The sequence below is a fragment of the Paramisgurnus dabryanus genome, chromosome 8 (genome assembly GCF_030506205.2).
Source record: "Paramisgurnus dabryanus chromosome 8, PD_genome_1.1, whole genome shotgun sequence".
In the NCBI taxonomy this organism is placed as follows: Eukaryota; Metazoa; Chordata; class Actinopteri; order Cypriniformes; family Cobitidae; genus Paramisgurnus; species Paramisgurnus dabryanus.
This window is the reverse complement of record NC_133344.1, coordinates 5,720,162-5,737,822: the sequence shown is the minus strand read 5'-3', so window position 1 is coordinate 5,737,822 and position 17,661 is coordinate 5,720,162. Positions and strand designations below refer to the sequence as shown.

Below are 17,661 nucleotides of genomic sequence, written 5' to 3'. Positions count from 1 at the left end.
AAATGGGATTTGTGCAGCTGCACTGAAAGATTTGTAAATGTGTAACTGTTGTGTTGTATTTGAGGGAAAGAAAAAAAATCTACAAGTTTGCAACTCTTCCTCTGTGACTTCAAATTTACTGATACACATGTGTGGATAATCTCTACAAATACAAATTCCACTGTCACAGGTGTGCAGTTGTTTTGCACCAAATATACCTTCATAGTTCACCACCTGATGTCTGCAAGGAGTGGTGGAATCAAGGCTAAGAATGCCAGCAAAACATTCTCACAAGGACTTCAGCAGTACTTGAGCTAATTGCTTTCCAACAGCAGTCATCAGCAAGTGTGCCTCAAGGTTGAGCAGGCATAGCACTACTTGTGAGAGTGACTGACTGTGACTCTGAAGCTGGTCTGTGTAGACAGCAAAGGGCTCAAGCAGCTTGACAAGGTTCTCTAGCTTAGTCCAATCGCTTGAGAGAAGAGTGTCCATTAGTGTTGTAGTCAAGACCACCTAAACCGAGACCAAGTCATGACCAAGACCAAGACAGGCTGAGACCGAGACAAGACCAAGACTTTAAAGGGTCGAGACCGAGTCAAGACCAAGACCAGTGCAAGTCACTGCATTAAAACACTAATGATAAAATGTGGAATATGCATATGATTAGGCACTTCTTGCCTGTGTGTGTGTGTGCGTGTGCGTGCATGTGCGTGTGCGTGTGTGCGTGTGCGTGTGTGTGTGTGTGTGTGTGTGTTTGTGTGTGTGTGTGTGTGTGTGTGTGTGTGTGTACCTGGTAATTATCACGTTGTGGGGACCAATTGTCCCCACAAAGATAGGAATACCAGTGTTTTTGTGACCTTGTGGGGACATTTTGATGTCCCCATGAGGAAACAAGCTTATAAATCAAACAGAATGATGTTTCTTGAAAATGTGAAGTAGCAGAAGGGTTTTTGTGATGGTTGGGGTTAGGGAATGGGGTAGGTAAGGGGAATAGAATATACAGTTTGTGTGGTATAAAATGCATTACGTCTATGGAATGTCCCCACAAAACATGGAAACCAGAATGTGTGTGTGTGTGTGTGTGTGCCATCAGAGAAGTTTATAAAATAATCAAAGGCATTGCAGATATGTGGGAATTTATCTTTGTCTATAAGCAAATAAAAGTGAACAAACACTAAAGAGCTGAAATCAACCATTAATCTGAACTGTCTTTCCATGGCTTGCCATCCACTAAAATTAGAAAAACTGTCATTGGGAGAAACTTAAACAATGCCAACATCATATGCCAAACCTGAATAAACTGCATAAAATTAATGATAAAAAAAATAAATTTGTGATGTGCACTGCAAAAAATGATTTTCAAGAATAAATGTTCTTAGTATTTTTGTCTTGTTTTCAGTAAAAATATTTAAAAATTCTTAAATGAAGATGCTTTTTCTTGATGAGCAAAACTACCCAAGAAAATAAATCTAGTTTTTAGAGCAAAAATATGAAATTTAAGTGATTTTGTGAATAAAACAAGCAAAAAAATTTACCAATGAGGTACGAAAAAAAATCTTGAACACTAAAATTTCTTAAACACTAAATTCAGGAAAAATTCAAGAAAAAATTGCTTACCCCATTGGTAGATTTTTTTTGCTTGTTTTATGCACAAAATCACTTAAATTTGATGTTTTGGCTCTAAAAACTAGACTTATTTTCTTGGGTCGTTTTGTTCATCAAGAAAAAGCATCTTAATTTAAGAATTTTTAGATATTTTTACTGAAAACAAGACAAAAATACTAATAATTTTTTTTTCTTGAAAATAATTTTTTGCAGTGTGCATCAGCTGTGGTCTTGACTGGTCTTGAAATAAAATTCTAAATCCTCTTTGCCTGAGACCGAGACGAGACGTAAAAATGCGGTCCATTCCAAGACGAGACCAAGACCTTTAAAAAGTGGTCTTGAGACCGAGACCGGTCTCAAGAACTACAACACTAGTGTCCATGCCAAAATTCTCAAGTAGTTGGTTAAGTTCTGTTCTGGTCTTCTCAGCATATAAAACGTGCTGTTTCAACGTGTGCTAAAATCCCGGACCAGAGCTTTGCTACATCTTTTGATCAGTTCTTCAATAGCCGCTGATGATTTCCTCACACCGTGCACTAGTTTTATTGCTTTTTATATGACTGATTGAAGTGTGAGCTGAAGTGTTTGGGCTAGCCATGGCATTCTCTGGAACTTGTTCTCCCCATCTTCTGGCAGGTTAAGTTTTTAGTTCTCAAGTCTCCCATGCATCTAATGTCTATTTATATATACATAATAATTACACACAGCACACACTCATATATTAGGCAAAAAAAAATCACTTTTATTTTGTATGCGATTAATCGCGATTAAGCTTTTTCCAGCACTAATTTTAAGTTTTTGTGTTATTATAACCTTAAGATGCTATGTGAAAGTTTGTAACCGAAAAAGTGGTTTTCATCTTGTCACTTTCTTGGTATAGAAAACACGTTTTACCAAAATTTGTCAAACTCTTCATATATTTGTGCTTGCCTGCTTTTTATTCCATGGCAATGTTTTTTTTAGTTTGGTTGTCAATTGTTGTTTACTTTACTACATCACATTGTTGTCCAATAATTTTTATCCTTGAGTTTCTTAGAATTACTATTTCCCAATCATATGTTTTTTTGTATTTTCCTCTGGTTTTAACAAAATTATGTAGCATTTTGGGGCAAATATGCAAAATAGTAAAGCAAAACTTGAAGCTAAAATAGCAAATATCTCCAAGGCTAGAGTAAATTTTCCAGGTGTACTGACGTAAGCTAGAAAAAATTCAACCCATACAGCACAGAATATGAACATACTAAATGTGATGAATTTAGCTTCATTGAAGTTATCAGGGAGCTTACGAGCCAGAAAAGCTAAAATAAAACACACAACTGAAAGCAAGCCTATATAAGCAAGAACAGCCCAGAAACCAACAGCTGAACCTAAACTACATTCTAGAATGATCTTATCTTTGTAATAACGCATGTTCTTATATGGGAAAGGAGGTGATGTTGTTAACCAAAGCACACAAATTAGGACCTGTATTAATGTAAGGATAACAACACTTAGTCTTTGTTGAGGAGGCCCAAACCATTTCATAACATTATTTCCTGGAAGTGTGGCCTTGAATGCCATTAACACCACTATTGTTTTCCCCAGAACACAGGAGATACAGAGGACAAAAGTGATCCCAAACGCCGTGTGACGCAACATACAGGACCACTCAGTGGGGCGACCAATGAAAGTAAGTGAACAGAGAAAACACAGAGTCAATGAGAAGAGCAACAGGAAGCTCAGCTCTGAATTGTTGGCTCTTACAATAGGTGTTTGTTTATGAAGATAAAACACCAAAGATACAATTGATGTAACTAATGCTCCAATGAGAGAACAAAGAGAAAGCACAATCCCCATGATTTCTGTATAGGAAAGGAATTCAATAACTTTTAAAACACATTCGTCGTTGCTTTCATTCGACCAATACTCCAAATCACAAGGAAAGCAGTCGCTAGAATCTGTGAAGGAATTAAACAAATATGAATACAAAGCACATTTCATGGTCTCTGGCCATTGTACAGTATTATAGCATGAGCTACTGTAGTACCTGTGCTGTTACTGATCTCTCCTGGTGGACATTGTATGCAGTCATAACAGCAGATAGGTTTTCCTTTCTGTACAGCCTTCCTAGTGCCTGGAGGACAACACGCACTGCACACAGACACCGGCAGCTGTGAAAAGAGAAGTTGCATGTTAGGCCCAAATAATGATTTCAATTATGTTAGCAGTGTAATGATCAGTGGCGGCTGGTGAATGCTCTTCCGAGGGGCGCAAATTCAAAATATGTGTTTGGAGTGTCATGTGTTGCTCGTATTTTCGAAATATGTGTTTGTTGCGTCATGTGAACCATGTACATCATGTGTTTTGACAAAATAAGTGCCTGCTGCACACGCGTCAAAACAGTTTATGATAAAAGAGACGCTCACATTCCTTAAATACACACAAGACACTCCCTTAACAGTAAACTCTGATTACGCATGAGATTATGCGAGTATCTGGCAAAGCTAGCACCTTTTTTATCATAAACCCTTAAGACGCGTCTGCAGCAGGCACTTATTTTGACAAGACACGTGATGCACATAGGATCACTCAACGCACCGAACACATATTTTGAAATGACAAACCACACACGACGGGCTACATACATGTTGTGACGAACTTCGCATCGTGTGCCCTCAAAACAAAGTCACCGGCCGCCACTGGTAATGATCACAGGTTTGAATCCCAGGGAACACACATGCCAACTAAAAAATGTGTAGCCTAATGCACTTTATGTAACTTTGGACAAAGCATCTTCCAAATTCAAAAAATTATTAATTTTGTTTTTATTGATTGCATTTTTTTTCCAGTGAGCTTTTATATATTTTTGTCATATTGTCTTAAAGGTGCTCTAAGCAAATTCATGCGTTTTCGGCCATAAAACATTTTTTGTTTCATAGAGTAAACATCTCCTCACTATCTGCTAGCTGCCTGTCCCCTGAAGACACTGTAAAAAAACGCGGTCTCTGTAGACAGCCCAGGCTCCACAAACTGCAACAAAAACAAAGTGGTCAAACCTACCACCATGAAACATAACAAAGTGTTTCAGCCAATAAACGACAAGAAGGATTTGGGAGTGGGGGTTGGGCACGTTCATGACTCGTTCAGAAAGCACAGAAGGGGGGAGTTAGCTACGCTACGTTTTGTTTGACAACACTTCGAATGTCAACAAGAAGTGACGTCACACAGATTCGCTTAGAGCGCCTTTAATGATTCATTTCCATTATTGGAACAGACATTTCATAATGTATTTTTGACATACCTGCCTGCTGTTCTCAGCCCATACCATAAGTTCCTGATTAACTTTAAGTGTGCACTTCATTGTGCACTTCTGTTAAGCGTTCTGAGCCAGTACAGCTATTTGTGCTACCCCCGGTGTTTCTGAAAGAGCACTGAAAGGTTTCTTCCCAGAAATCTTTCAAAAGTTCATTTTTTGGTTCTTGATTAGGGTGCACAGTCAAAAGAAAGTCTCGCAGGCCATCGAGCTTCATGTTCTGTACGGCAAAGCCCACGGCTCCCGTGAAGAAACTGTTTTCCTTTGTATCCTGAATAGTTTGAGAACTGATCCAGGATTCAGTACCGATCCACTGGATCCCAGTAATGTTCTGTTGCACAATCAATTTTTTGAATGGGAGGAAATCTACGTTTGATATAAAAAGCACCACCACCTTGGCTGTTCCTTTTTTAACCACTTCCAGTGTTTTTAGTAGCTGTTCTTGTGTATCGGTTTTTAATATTGTCTCCGAGTATTCAACACAAATCCCCAATTCGTGTGCTGTCTTTAAAAATACGTCCATTCCATAGGTACCATAATCATTGCGACTGTTGACCGTTCCAACCCAAGTCCAGCCAAAGTGCTTGACAAGCTGAGCCATTGCAATGCTTTGATAATTATCACTGGCCATCGTTCTGAAAAAGGATGAAAACCTTTTTCTGTCACTCAAGCAGGCACATGAGGCAAAATGACTGATCTACAAAAACAAAAGAAAAAAACAAAGTATTAAGAAAATGATTGCTTTTTTCTTATAATTGACCCTAAACCCTGACACCACTCCAAGTTCAACAGTATTGTTTTATTTACATCAATTGTTTTCATAGAGTTTCATTATTTTTAAAGTGGTTCATTATGCATTGATTTATCATGACAAAATAAATGGCAAATAAATAAGAGAGTTCTTACCACAGGGAAACTTAAAGGGCTTAGTAAAGAGGCGATGGCAATGGTGGGAGAGGAGCTTGTCTCTCCAACAATGGCTTGAACAAATGGTGGTCTAGAACAGGACTCATTTTGCAAAATCTCTTTAAAGCCATTTAACAAAGCCAGGCATGACAGGATAGCCTGATTTATTGACGCACATGAATCATATATTTTATAGCCCAATTTGACACCAGGCAACAGCTGTGTGCTTTTGTTTATCTCTTCTATGGTAAAAATCAGTGTCTGAGCTAATTTAAACTCACGAAAGTTAAAGCTGTGACAATAAACATCAGTCAAGTGTTACAGTACATTCTGCAAATAATCATTAAATAAGTATAATAATAGTACCTTTATTAAAGGGATAGTTTACCCAAAAAATGAGAATTCTGTCATAATTTACTGAACCTCAAGTTGTTTCTATCCTTTATAAATATCTTTGTTTTGCTTTGTTCTACCAATAATTTATCCACCTTTATAAATATAGTTATTCAAATGTATTTTACCAGTAATTTTACTGATTTCACTTTCTGTACATGATATACAGTCATAACAACATATAGGCTTTTATTTCTGCACAACCTTTCTAGTGCCACATCTCTCACTGTACACGGACAACGCCAATTGCAACAAATATTGCAGCTTGCTAATTTTAGAATGACCTGTTTATTTATATAATTCAAGTTATAAAACATAAAATGGTAACACTTTACAATAAGGTTCAAAAGTTAACATTAGTTAACTACATTAGTTAACATGAACTAATAATGAACTGCACTTATACAGCATTTATTCATCTTTTTTAATGTTAATTTCAAAAATGACTAATTCTTTATTAAAAAATTGTTAACAATAGTCAATGCACTGTGAAAAAACAATTAAAAGCTTTATTTCTATTAACTAACATTAACAAAGCTTAAAAAATACTGTAACAAATGTATTGCTCATGGTTTATGTTGTTAGTTAATACATTGACTAATGTTAGCTAATGAACATTATTGTAAAGTGTTACCGATAAAACAGAAAGAAAAAACAAATACATTTTAAAACAAAAAAAATTTAAACAAAGTTTTAAAAATTAACACATTCTTTCTTAGCGAGAACCAAAGGAATAACAGCTAAACAAAGACCAACTACAGTATAATACAAATGGAATGATAATACTGTAGGTCCGATTAAACAAGTGTGATTTTAAAGGAGACAGTCCAAAAGTAACAATTTCATAGTGTGGTTTGCTTCTGGGTTGCACAAATCACAAATTAAGATATTATTATTAACAGTATTATTTTTTTCGTGCTCCAGGTCTGCTTGGTTAGAAACATTTTGCAGAACAAAGAAAGTCGTGCAGGTATGGAACAACTTCATGATAAGTAAATAATGACAGAATTTTCCTTTTTAAGTGAACCATCCCAGTAGTAGTATTTCTAATACTACAGTATTCATAATGCATGGTGTCATACAGACCTGAAACATGTAACTGGTTCTGGTTTGGAAGTAAAAGGATAAATCTTTGCCACGACATTTTTATGAATTGAGAAAATCCCCCCAATGTTGATTTCTCTTTCTGCAGAAAGAATTGGGGGTAATGGCTGGCTAAGCATTTTGCAGACTTCTGCTGTGATTGGAATGCAAGCACCATATAGCAGCAGTAGCAGGAGTGATGTTGTCTTCTTTGCCATGCCCATGTGAAGGTAGAGCAGGAGCCTTTGTGGCAGAACAGGAAATGATTTGCCTTTTATCGTGTTTTGAAAATCCATTTGGGATCAGCCTCGTTATACGAGTTTGCTTTTTACACTCATGCTACTTTATGCAAGAAACACCAATGGGAACCACCTAAAGACCAATTGAAGCTGAACTACAAAATAATGATTTTCCTGCACAATCTTCCTGCAGCAATTTTCCTGCAGTAAAACCCTGACCTCATCTCGGCTGAAGGGATGGCTTGATCTCGTTCTTTGCCAGTAAAACAGCAATCTCTGCACAAAGTATGTGTGCATCTGTGGTTTTGCCCGCAAATTTGGGGGGACGCCAAGCAAATTGAATGGCATGGCCAAGATGAATTGTGCGTAGGAGCCAATGTGATGGGTTGGGGAGCTCTTTCCAACCCCCACATATTGAACGAGAGGAATTAATAGCACGATTGGAGCACCCACAGTGAGCTGAGTGGAAGTGATCACTGATGTGCTCTCTCTGGGCACACAGACAGAAGTGTTGTGTGATGTAACACTCACTGGGCTCCGCAGATGGGTGGCTGAGCTGGAGAGACTCCATTGTGAGGGTCCCGGCCACTTCAACACACCTGCTGGCGATAGAGAAAGGGGGAGGATGTAGGGTTGTGAGCCCGACCATAGCTCCTGTGTTCCTCTGAAGACCTGTAGGTTTAATTCTTAAATTTTGTGTTTTAAACGTAATTAATGAAAACCAAGGATTCCCAACCCTGCCCTCCATTTCCAGGTCGCCCGTCTCAGAGCTGTTTGATCTTGTGTTTTCCACCTCGGGTAGCAAGCTAAGCAGGTGGAGTGGACTGCTGCCGACAGATCTGTGTGATCGCCTCAGTCTGTTTTTTTATGGTCGAGAACTGCTGTGTGAAGTTCTCGAATGTCTCGTGGAACAGGCTGGGACACCGGAGCTTCTAGGAGTTGTATCTTGTCCTGCTCCCGCATGTCGGCCAGGCACAGCCAACGATGGCATTCCTGGACCACCAGGATGGACATCGCATGTCCAATGGCTTTTGCGGTGACCTTTGGCCTGGTGAACTTGAAGCAACCCCATAGCGTGCACAGCAGAGGCCAACTCCCCACAAGCAGGGTAACTACACTCAGACATCAGGTTGGGGGAATACCGACATGCCCATGAGGGAAGGGTTGGCCAGTCCCTCCAGGTGGAAAGCACTGGTCGCTCCACTGTCAGAATACTGGCGTAACTCTTAGCGGCCCTGGTGTCAAGAGATGTGAGGGGTGACATCTGATAGAGCCATTTCGGTCAGGAAAACAGAGTTTTCCACTACCGTGTCAACTTGTCATGCACCTCGGGAAAGAATGGTACAGGTGGTTGGGACTTCACTGTTCTGGCACACTCGAAGTACCAGTTGGCGAGGAGGGATAATTTGGGGGGTGGAGGTTGTGTCCATTCCAATACGACCTCTGCTGCCGCCTGAGCAAGCATGACTCCCATCTCAGGGTCGAGCACGGGCTCCGTAACCCTACCCAAAGGAGGAAGTGGATCCAAGTTGGTGTACGAAAATGACTCCCCCTACTCCGCTGTTATGACAGATACCGTATCCTCGGGAGAGCCAACAGATTCAGAGGGGGCTATAGACAAGGCAAGGCAAGTTTATTTGTATAGCACATTTCATACACTAAGGTCATTCAAAGTGCTTTACATAGAAATGAGAAAACAATATATAAGAGGAAAAAAGATCACGTACCCCCATCTCCATCGGAACTGCAGGCTGTGGACCAGAGTGCTAAAAGCTGCTGGTTGAGCCAGCAGACTTGTTTAGCACTGTTATACGCAGGTTGTCCCTCCGGAGCTTCACAGCTGCTTTCTTAGTGCCGGTAGGCAACGGATGGGGGCGACACTCCTGGAGAAATGCCACCCGACCAAGCAAATCCAGACATGTTCTCGCATATGGAACGTGAACCCTCACAAAACGCCGCCTCAGCGTGCTCTAGTTTGAGGTACAAGAGACAATGATTGTGGCCATCCTGGGGATTTAGCTAAATCACTCTTTTGGGTGTTGTGCTGAGGTGATAAAGCACACAGTTGAGAGGCAACGCAAACACTCAACTCAAAATGACTAAATGAATCCTTTGGGTGTTAAATAATGACTGTCGGGATTTACTAAAGACGTGCAGTGGATAATTAATGCTGGAAAGGTGTGGCCTAATTATTTTTGGGACTGACCTTTTTGCATATGCATTACTACACTGTAAAAAATTCTTTGCTGACTTAATCTTTATCAACTCAGATTTACAAGATTTAATCGTCCTATTGTTTATCTTGACTAGGGATTTTGTTGTTACAACTTATAAAATATAGTATGTAATATGTAAATATGTAACTTCATTTTAACAACTTATCTCTTGTCAAGATAAGGAAAAGTTAGTTGAAATTACTTGTAAATTTAAGTTGATTAAACAAAAAATTAAGGCAGCTAAATATTTTTAAAGTAAAGGAGTTTCTCTTTCAGAGGCAAAATTTACAGACACTGCACAAAGTCAGGGAAGATGAGAAGCACATTCTACTTGGATCCCTAACTCATGTTCCGTCCATTCCCCTGAGGAAGGACCTTCTTTCTTAAGATGGGGCACAATATGGCATCTGCATTTGGACCTGTGGAAACTCCAGTTGGTCCTTGGCTGTCACATCATGACCGACAAATTGGGAATCCCTACCAAAGAGCCACTAAAGCTGACCCTTCCAGTGGCTGCATAAACCTTCCGACTCTCCTTTTTTAGGGAGACGGAAATGGGGTTAGAGCAGAGGCCAGTCAATACTTGTTCCTTATCCCACGATAGTGAACTAGGTGAACTGGGAAGTGATCTTGTCAGGCGGAACTAAGGTCGCTGTGGAAAGAGTACCCTCTAGGGCAGTGTTTCCCAACCCTGGTCCTCGGGCACCCCCTCCCAGAAAGTTTTAGATGTCTCCTTATTTAAAACACCTCATTCAACTCATCAACCTCCTTCCAAAATGGTAAAGACGTGTCCCTAACAAGCTGATGAGTTAAATCAGGTGTGCTTAATAAGGAGACATCTAAAACTTTCTGGGAGGGGGTGCCCGAGGACCAGGGTTGGGAAACACTGCTCTAGGGGGTCTACCACTAGGGTGATAGCTTAAAGACTCAAGGTCATGGCGTGAACTCTCTTAGTAATATCTCATACTAGAGAGGCGCGAAGCAGACTCCACTAAGGGAAATGTGGTAAAAAGAAAACTTTCCACAGTAATACTCACATAGGAACCGTCAAGGGGGTGCAATGCAAGCGCTAGCCTCACCCAGGTTCTCAAGAATACATCTACTGAGAGGCTGACACCCGATGCTCCATAACATCGGCCACCAAGCAGTGGAGGAGTACAAAAAACTATTTGTGTTTTGCACTAATGGTCTTCCATAGTGGTGCGGTTGTGCAGCACCAAAATGAAGGCTGTAAGCCGACACATGAGCCGTTCCTGGATTTTCTCATCGATTTAAGGAGAGAACCCGAGAGGATACTGGCTCGATACGAACACTGTAAAATCTAGTGAAGGTGTTAGGTGTGTCGCCCAGCCAGCAGCTCTACAAATTTCTGTTAGCAAGGAACCACAAGCCAATGCCCAGGATGATGCCATGCTTCTGGTAGAATGGGTTTTTAACCCAAAGGTGCAAGGAATGGCCCGTTATTCGTAAGCATGAGTGATTGTATCTTTTTTAGAAAAAAAACTTTTATTTGTATTTTGCAGAAAAAAAAACAGTTTTTATAATAAATCTTTGAAAATGAAATTATGGATTAGAATTTTTAATGTTATTATAACCTAAAGATGCTATGTGAAAGTTTGTAACAGAAAATAGTGGTTTTCATCTTGTCACTTTCTTGGTATAAAAAACACGTTTTTACAGAAATTAGTCAAAATGGATTTATTGTGTTTTGGAACCAAACATATATTTTTGCTTGTATGTTTTTTTTATTCCAATGGATTTTTTTTATCAATTGTTCTTAGTTACTTACTACATCACATTGTTGTCCGATTAAATTTTTTATCCTTGAGTTTCTTAGAATTACTATTTCCCAATCATATGTTTTTTTGTATTTTCCTCTGGTTTTAACAAAATTATGTAGCATTTTGGGGCAAATATGCAAAATAGTAAAGCAAAACTTGAAGCTAAAATAGCAAATATCTCCAAGGCTAAAGTAAATTTTCCAGGTGTACTGACGTAAGCTAGAAAAAATTCAACCCATACAGCACAGAATATGAACATACTAAATGTGATGAATTTAGCTTCATTGAAGTTATCAGGGAGCTTACGAGCCAGAAAAGCTAAAATAAAACACACGGCTGAAAGCAAGCCTATATAAGCAAGAACAGCCCAGAAACCAACAGCTGAACCTAAATTACATTCTAGAATGATCTTATCTTTGTAATAACGCATGTTCTTATATGGGAAAGGAGGTGATATTGTTAACCAAAGCACACAAATTAGGACCTGTATTAATGTAAGGATAACAACACTTAGTCTTTGTTGAGGAGGCCCAAACCATTTCATAACATTATTTCCTGGAAGTGTGGCCTTGAATGCCATTAACACCACTATTGTTTTCCCCAAAACACAGGAGATACAGAGGACAAAAGTGATCCCAAACGCCGTGTGACGCAACATACAGGACCACTCAGTGGGCCGACCAATGAAAGTAAGTGAACAGAGAAAACACAGAGTCAATGAGAAGAGCAACAGGAAGCTCAGCTCTGAATTGTTGGCTCTTACAATAGGTGTTTGTTTATGAAGATAAAACACCAAAGATACAATTGAAGTTACTAACGCTCCAATGAGAGAACAAAGAGAAAGCACAATCCCCATGTTTTCTGTATAGGAAAGGAATTCAATAGCTTTTAAAACACATTTGTCGTTGCTTTCATTCGACCAATACTCCAAATCACAAGGAAAGCAGTCGCTAGAATCTGTGAAAGAATTAAACAAATATGAATACAAAGCACATTTCAAGGTCTCTGGCCATTGTACACTATTATAGCGTGAGCTACTGTAGTACATATTACCTGTGCTGTTACTGATCTCTCCTGGTGGACATTGTATGCAGTCAAAACAGCAGATAGGTCTTCCTTTCTGTACAGCCTTCCTAGTGCCTGGAGGACAACTCGCACTGCACACAGACACCGGCAGCTTTGTAAAGAGAAGTGCCTATTAGGCCCAAATAATGATTTCAATTGTGTTAGCAGTATAATGATCAGTGGCGGCTGGTGACTGCTTCTCTGAGGGGCGCAAATTCAAAATATGTGTTTGGAGTGTCGTGTGTTGCTGGTGTTTTCAAAATATGTGTTTGTTGCGTCATGTGAATGTAGGGTTGATGTTAAAAGTTTATCCTCTAGAGGGAGCTCTATTTTGTGTGTTGTATATCTGGGTTGAGAGCCCTTCCTTTGTGGGGGTGGAGCTATGACCTAGTCACATTTTCTCTTTCCTGTTGGTTAGATGTGCTCTGTTTCACTCTTTTCCAATCCTTATAAATAATTATTTTACAATGCCCATCCATGTTATTTGGGATCATTTTTTTAACTTTCTATCTGTTAGCTAAAATAATCATGGAGTTATTGAAGGCAGATGAACATTTAAAGGCAGTATTTTGTGCACTTCTATGTTGCACAATGATGTCTGGCCTATCCAAATATTTCAATATGTTTTGCATCTTTTTTATTTAATTGTATTTGACTCCTGTTTTGATGCTTTATTTTAGTTAACTTGCTCTAGCATGCAGTTTTCTTCATAATTTGTGATTGTAACACATTTTCTCTTTCCTGTTGGAAAGCTGGGTGGGGATAAAGAGTCTGCATCAGAAAAAAGTAAAGAGAGCTGCCCTGTTCAACCATCAATCAAGCTTTGTGTCCTCTCCTTTCCCATAAAATTTAAACACAACGCTGAGACTTCTCGCTACAGGCAAATAGGCGAGGGGACAAAGCACAAATGAGGGTTACATCTTTGGTGCGGTGACCTGGATGGCTGATTTTTACTTAGACTGGTGTAAGCTCTCTGATTATGAGGTAGTGCTAGAAAAAAATATGCTGTTGATGATCTAAAAGTGAACACACAATATTAATGTAAATTGTGGACTGAACTGTTTTACATGCTAGCTAGCTCCATTCAACCAACTACATTGACCACTAACTCCCAGGTGAACATGCACAGCAATGCTGTTACTATCCAGACCCCACTAGCTCTTGCCAATGGACTGCCAATTGACATGCCCCACTCTTTAAACCACTTAAATACAGCTCCAGTATCAGTGGCATCACCCAAAACACATCTGTCTTGCTACAATGGGGCAAACCAAGTTCGATTAAATCCCTCTTATCCATTGTCAGCTCCCAAATGTGCATCTCCTTCTCGCCAGCACTACTCTGCTGAAGCTGCAGTTTTACCTCAGACCAACTTGCATAACACTCTGATTGCCATGCAGGCTCCTCCCTCCTCCTCCTATTGTGTTCCGCTAGCCATCTCCAACATCTTACCTGACTCTCATCTGCCACCAGTAACTACCATCTTAGCTGGAAATAACAAGCCTCAGAGAACAGACTTCATACCAGCACATGAAACTTCAAGTGATAGGCTGCATCCTATGGACATAAGCAAGGACATGAATCTGGGCATAAGCAAACATGAATCTGGTGGAGTTAAAGGCAAAGTGGGTCGTATGCAAAATGCTGGCCACAAAATACAAATCCCAGCTGGTAAGGAGGTGGATGTCACTGACAAAATTGTAGGTGGACCACAGAAAAAGCTTCATACAGTTTGTGTGGAGAATCAGTCCCCTTTAAGGTTCCCAGAGGGTCTAGAAATCACCAGGCTGCTTGTTAATGTGAAACGGGGGTGTGTTTCTGTTCGTGTTCTGAATATGTCTGAGAAAGATCTTGTCATCAAACCCAGAACCTTCCTTGCAGATGCTTTTATAGTTCAAAGTGTTGTTGAACCAGAAGGGGAATGCCAAATGTTTAGTTGTGACCAATGCATGCTTGAGACACATTCTGTGAAGAGCCCAGGGGTGAAATCATGCCAAAGTCAGCAACAGGTAACCAGTGTTGGGACAGAGAATGAAATTATGTTTGGAATTGATCTTAATGATGCAGCAGTGGAAAGTGAAGAGCAGCTTTCACTACTCAAAGAGTTGTTGGAGAAAAATCAGGATGTCTTTTCCGCACATTTCATGGAATATGGACATACCACCACTGTGCAACATGAAATACCACTAGTGGATTCAAAACCTTTTCGGCTGCCTTATCGGAAGATACCCCCTCTCACAGGAGGTTCGGCAGGCCATATCACAGATGGAAGAGGCAGGAGTTATACATCCAAGCAAAAGCCCATATGCATCTCCAATTGTTTTGTGACAAAATAGGATTGTTTATTGAGAATCTGTGTGGATTACAGAAAACTTAATTCTTAATAATAGAGATTCTATTAAAGAATAGAGGATGCATTGGAAGCCTTGGGACAGGAAAAGTACTTCTCCACTCTAGATCTTACATCTGGCTATTGGAAGGTTGAGGTGGCAAAACATGACAAGTATAAAACTGCTTTCAGCACCCCCATGGGGTTATATGAGGCAAAGAGCATGCCATTTGGTCTGAAAAATGCCCTTCAACCTTCCAAAGTTTGATGACCTTCTGTTTTAGTGATCTGAACTTTGACAGCCTCCTGATCTACCTTGACGACATAATCATTTTCTCTAGAACTTTTGAAGAGCGCCTTTGAGCAGCTGAAATTGGTGTTTGACCGGCTCCACAAACATGGCTTAAATCTAAAACCACAAAAATGCAGTCTACTAAGAAAGCAAGTTCAGTACCTGGGCCATGTAGTGTCATCAGAGGGCATACAATCCAGATCCAAAGAGTTTTCAGAGCAGAGTGAAAGACAAGCAGATCCATTTAATGGAACTGAAACTGATGCACTGCCTGCGATGTCAAAGCTGGAGCTCAGGAGATTTCAGCAAGAGGACTCTGTTATTGGGCCAATCTTAAACTGAAAGATACTGAACAGTAAGCCTAGAAGATGTGAAAGGTTGGATAAAGGAAAGCATGCACTGCTTCTCTTAAAAGAGTGGAGAAGGTTGGTGGACAGAGATGGAATTTTGTATAGGCAAGTGAAAAATGTTCAGGGACAGCCCATTGACCAGTTAGTCTTGGCAGAAAAAATGTGACTCTTAACCAAAACAAGTCTTCATGATGACTCATTTTGGTTTTGATTGCACTATGAATCTTGTTAGGGAACGTTTTTTCTGTCCACGAACGCATCAAGAAATCAAGGCTTGGTGTGAGCAATGTGAAAGATGTTGTCTCAGGAAAACTGCAGCCAATAGGTCCCCACTTGTGAGCATCCACACTAGTACTCCAATTTATCTTATCCACATGGATTTTTTTCTTCTAGAGAAGTCTAAAGAAGAAATTAAGAATGTCCTGATGATAACCAACCATTTCTCACGATTTGCCCAGACTTACCCCACAAAAGACCAGACAGCAGTCACAGCCCTCAAAAAGAAGTCACCGGCCACCACTGATAATGATCACAGGTTTGAATCCCAGGGAACACACATGCCAACTAAAAAATGTGTAGTACTCTACGTAACTTTGGACAAAGCATCTTCCAAATACAAAAAAAATTAGTTTTGTTATTTTTGATTGCATTATTTTTCCAGTGAGCTTTTATATATTTTTGCATATTGCCTTAAAGGTCCTCTAAGCAAATTCACATGATTTAGGCCATAACACTTTTTTGTTTCATACAGTAAACATATCCTCACTATCTGCTAGCTGCCTGTCACCTGAAGACACTGTAAAAAATGTGGTCTCTGTAGAAAGCCTAGCCTTCACAAACTGCAACAAAAACCAAGTGGCCAAACCTACCACCACGAAACATAACAAAGTGTTCCAGCCAATAAACGACAAGAAGGATTTGTAATTCAAGAAGTGACGTCACACAGATTCGCTTAGAGCGCCTTCAATGGTTATTACATTTATTGTCATTTCCACAATTGGAACAGGCATTTCAAAATTTATTTTTGACATACCTGCCTGCTGTTCTCAGCCCATACCATAAGTTCCTGATTAACTTTAAGACGTTGCTCTGGAGGCAGTGAGTGGTCATACAAACCAACCAGTTTATACTGCATACCTCCATCTTCAGTTGGCTGCCAGTTGAGGAGATCATATTTCGCCACAGGATCACCATTTGAAAAAAATATTTTCTCACCTGTTTTGGCAGTGAAACTGACATCTCTCATATACTCCAGCACCTGAGAATAAACACAAACATAATTGGGTTTAGTTTAACTTTTATCTTTTAATTTTAAGTCTTTTAAACTTTTAAGTCTTCTTAATCACCTTTCTTGGTGTGGGCACCTCTACTTTGCTGCTGTTGGTGGAGGATTTAAGATCATTTATCAAACTATGCAGTGCATGTGCAATAGCATAAGTTGCCGTGTACACTTTATTTGCCATGCGCATCTCTAATGCATCAGTATATTCATTGTGCACTTCTGTTAAGCGTTCTGAGCCAGTACAGCTACTTGTGCTACCCCCGGTGTTTCTGAAAGAGCACTGAAAGGTTTCTTCCCAGAAATCTTTCAAAAGTTCATTTTTTGGTTCTTGATTAGGGTGCACAGTCAAAAGAAACTCTTGCAGGCCGTCGAGCTTCATGTTCTGTAGAGCAAAGCCCATGGCTCCCATGAAGAAACTGTTTTCCTTTGTATCCTGAATAGTTTGAGAATTGATCCAGGATTCAGTACCGATCCACTGGATCCCGGTAATGTTCTGTTGCACAATCAATTTTTTGTATGGGAGGAAATCTACGTATGATATAAAAAACACCACCACCTTGGCTGTTCCTTTTTTAACCACTTCCAGTGTTTTTAGTAGCTGCTTTTGTGAATCGGTTTTTAATATTGTCTCCGAGTATTCAACACAAATCCCCAATTCGTGTGCTGTCTTTAAAAACACGTCCATTCCATAGGTACCGTAATCATTGCGACTGTTGACTGTTCCAACCCAAGTCCAGCCAAAGTGCTTGACAAGCTGAGCCATTGCAATGCTTTGATAATTATCACTGGCCATCGTTCTGAAAAAGGATGAAAACCTTTTTCTGTCACTCAAGCAGGCACATGAGGCAA

General features: G+C 39.8%; 3 protein-coding genes across 3 annotated transcripts; all 3 read right to left on the bottom strand.

Moving 5' to 3' along the window:
* Positions 1-2,374: 2,374 nt before the first annotated feature.
* LOC135771745 (extracellular calcium-sensing receptor-like) lies at positions 2,375-4,041 on the bottom strand. The gene is made up of 2 exons (XM_065282131.1): positions 3,611-4,041; positions 2,375-3,521 (listed from the first exon to the last, which is right to left on the bottom strand). The coding sequence occupies exons 1-2, from the start codon at positions 3,753-3,755 to the stop codon at positions 2,626-2,628; spliced, it is 1,041 nt and encodes a 346-aa protein (XP_065138203.1). The 5' UTR covers positions 3,756-4,041; the 3' UTR covers positions 2,375-2,625.
* An 866-nt stretch (positions 4,042-4,907) lies between these two features.
* LOC135771615 (vomeronasal type-2 receptor 1-like) lies at positions 4,908-6,388 on the bottom strand. The gene has a single exon (XM_073815485.1). The coding sequence runs from the start codon at positions 5,505-5,507 to the stop codon at positions 4,908-4,910; it is 600 nt and encodes a 199-aa protein (XP_073671586.1). The 5' UTR covers positions 5,508-6,388.
* A 4,866-nt stretch (positions 6,389-11,254) lies between these two features.
* LOC135771681 (extracellular calcium-sensing receptor-like) lies at positions 11,255-17,661 on the bottom strand. Its single transcript, XM_065282028.2, has 4 exons — positions 16,877-17,661; positions 16,564-16,788; positions 12,548-12,671; positions 11,255-12,451 (listed from the first exon to the last, which is right to left on the bottom strand). Exons 1-4 carry the CDS (start codon positions 17,603-17,605, stop codon positions 11,556-11,558), a joined length of 1,974 nt encoding a protein of 657 aa, XP_065138100.1. The 5' UTR covers positions 17,606-17,661; the 3' UTR covers positions 11,255-11,555.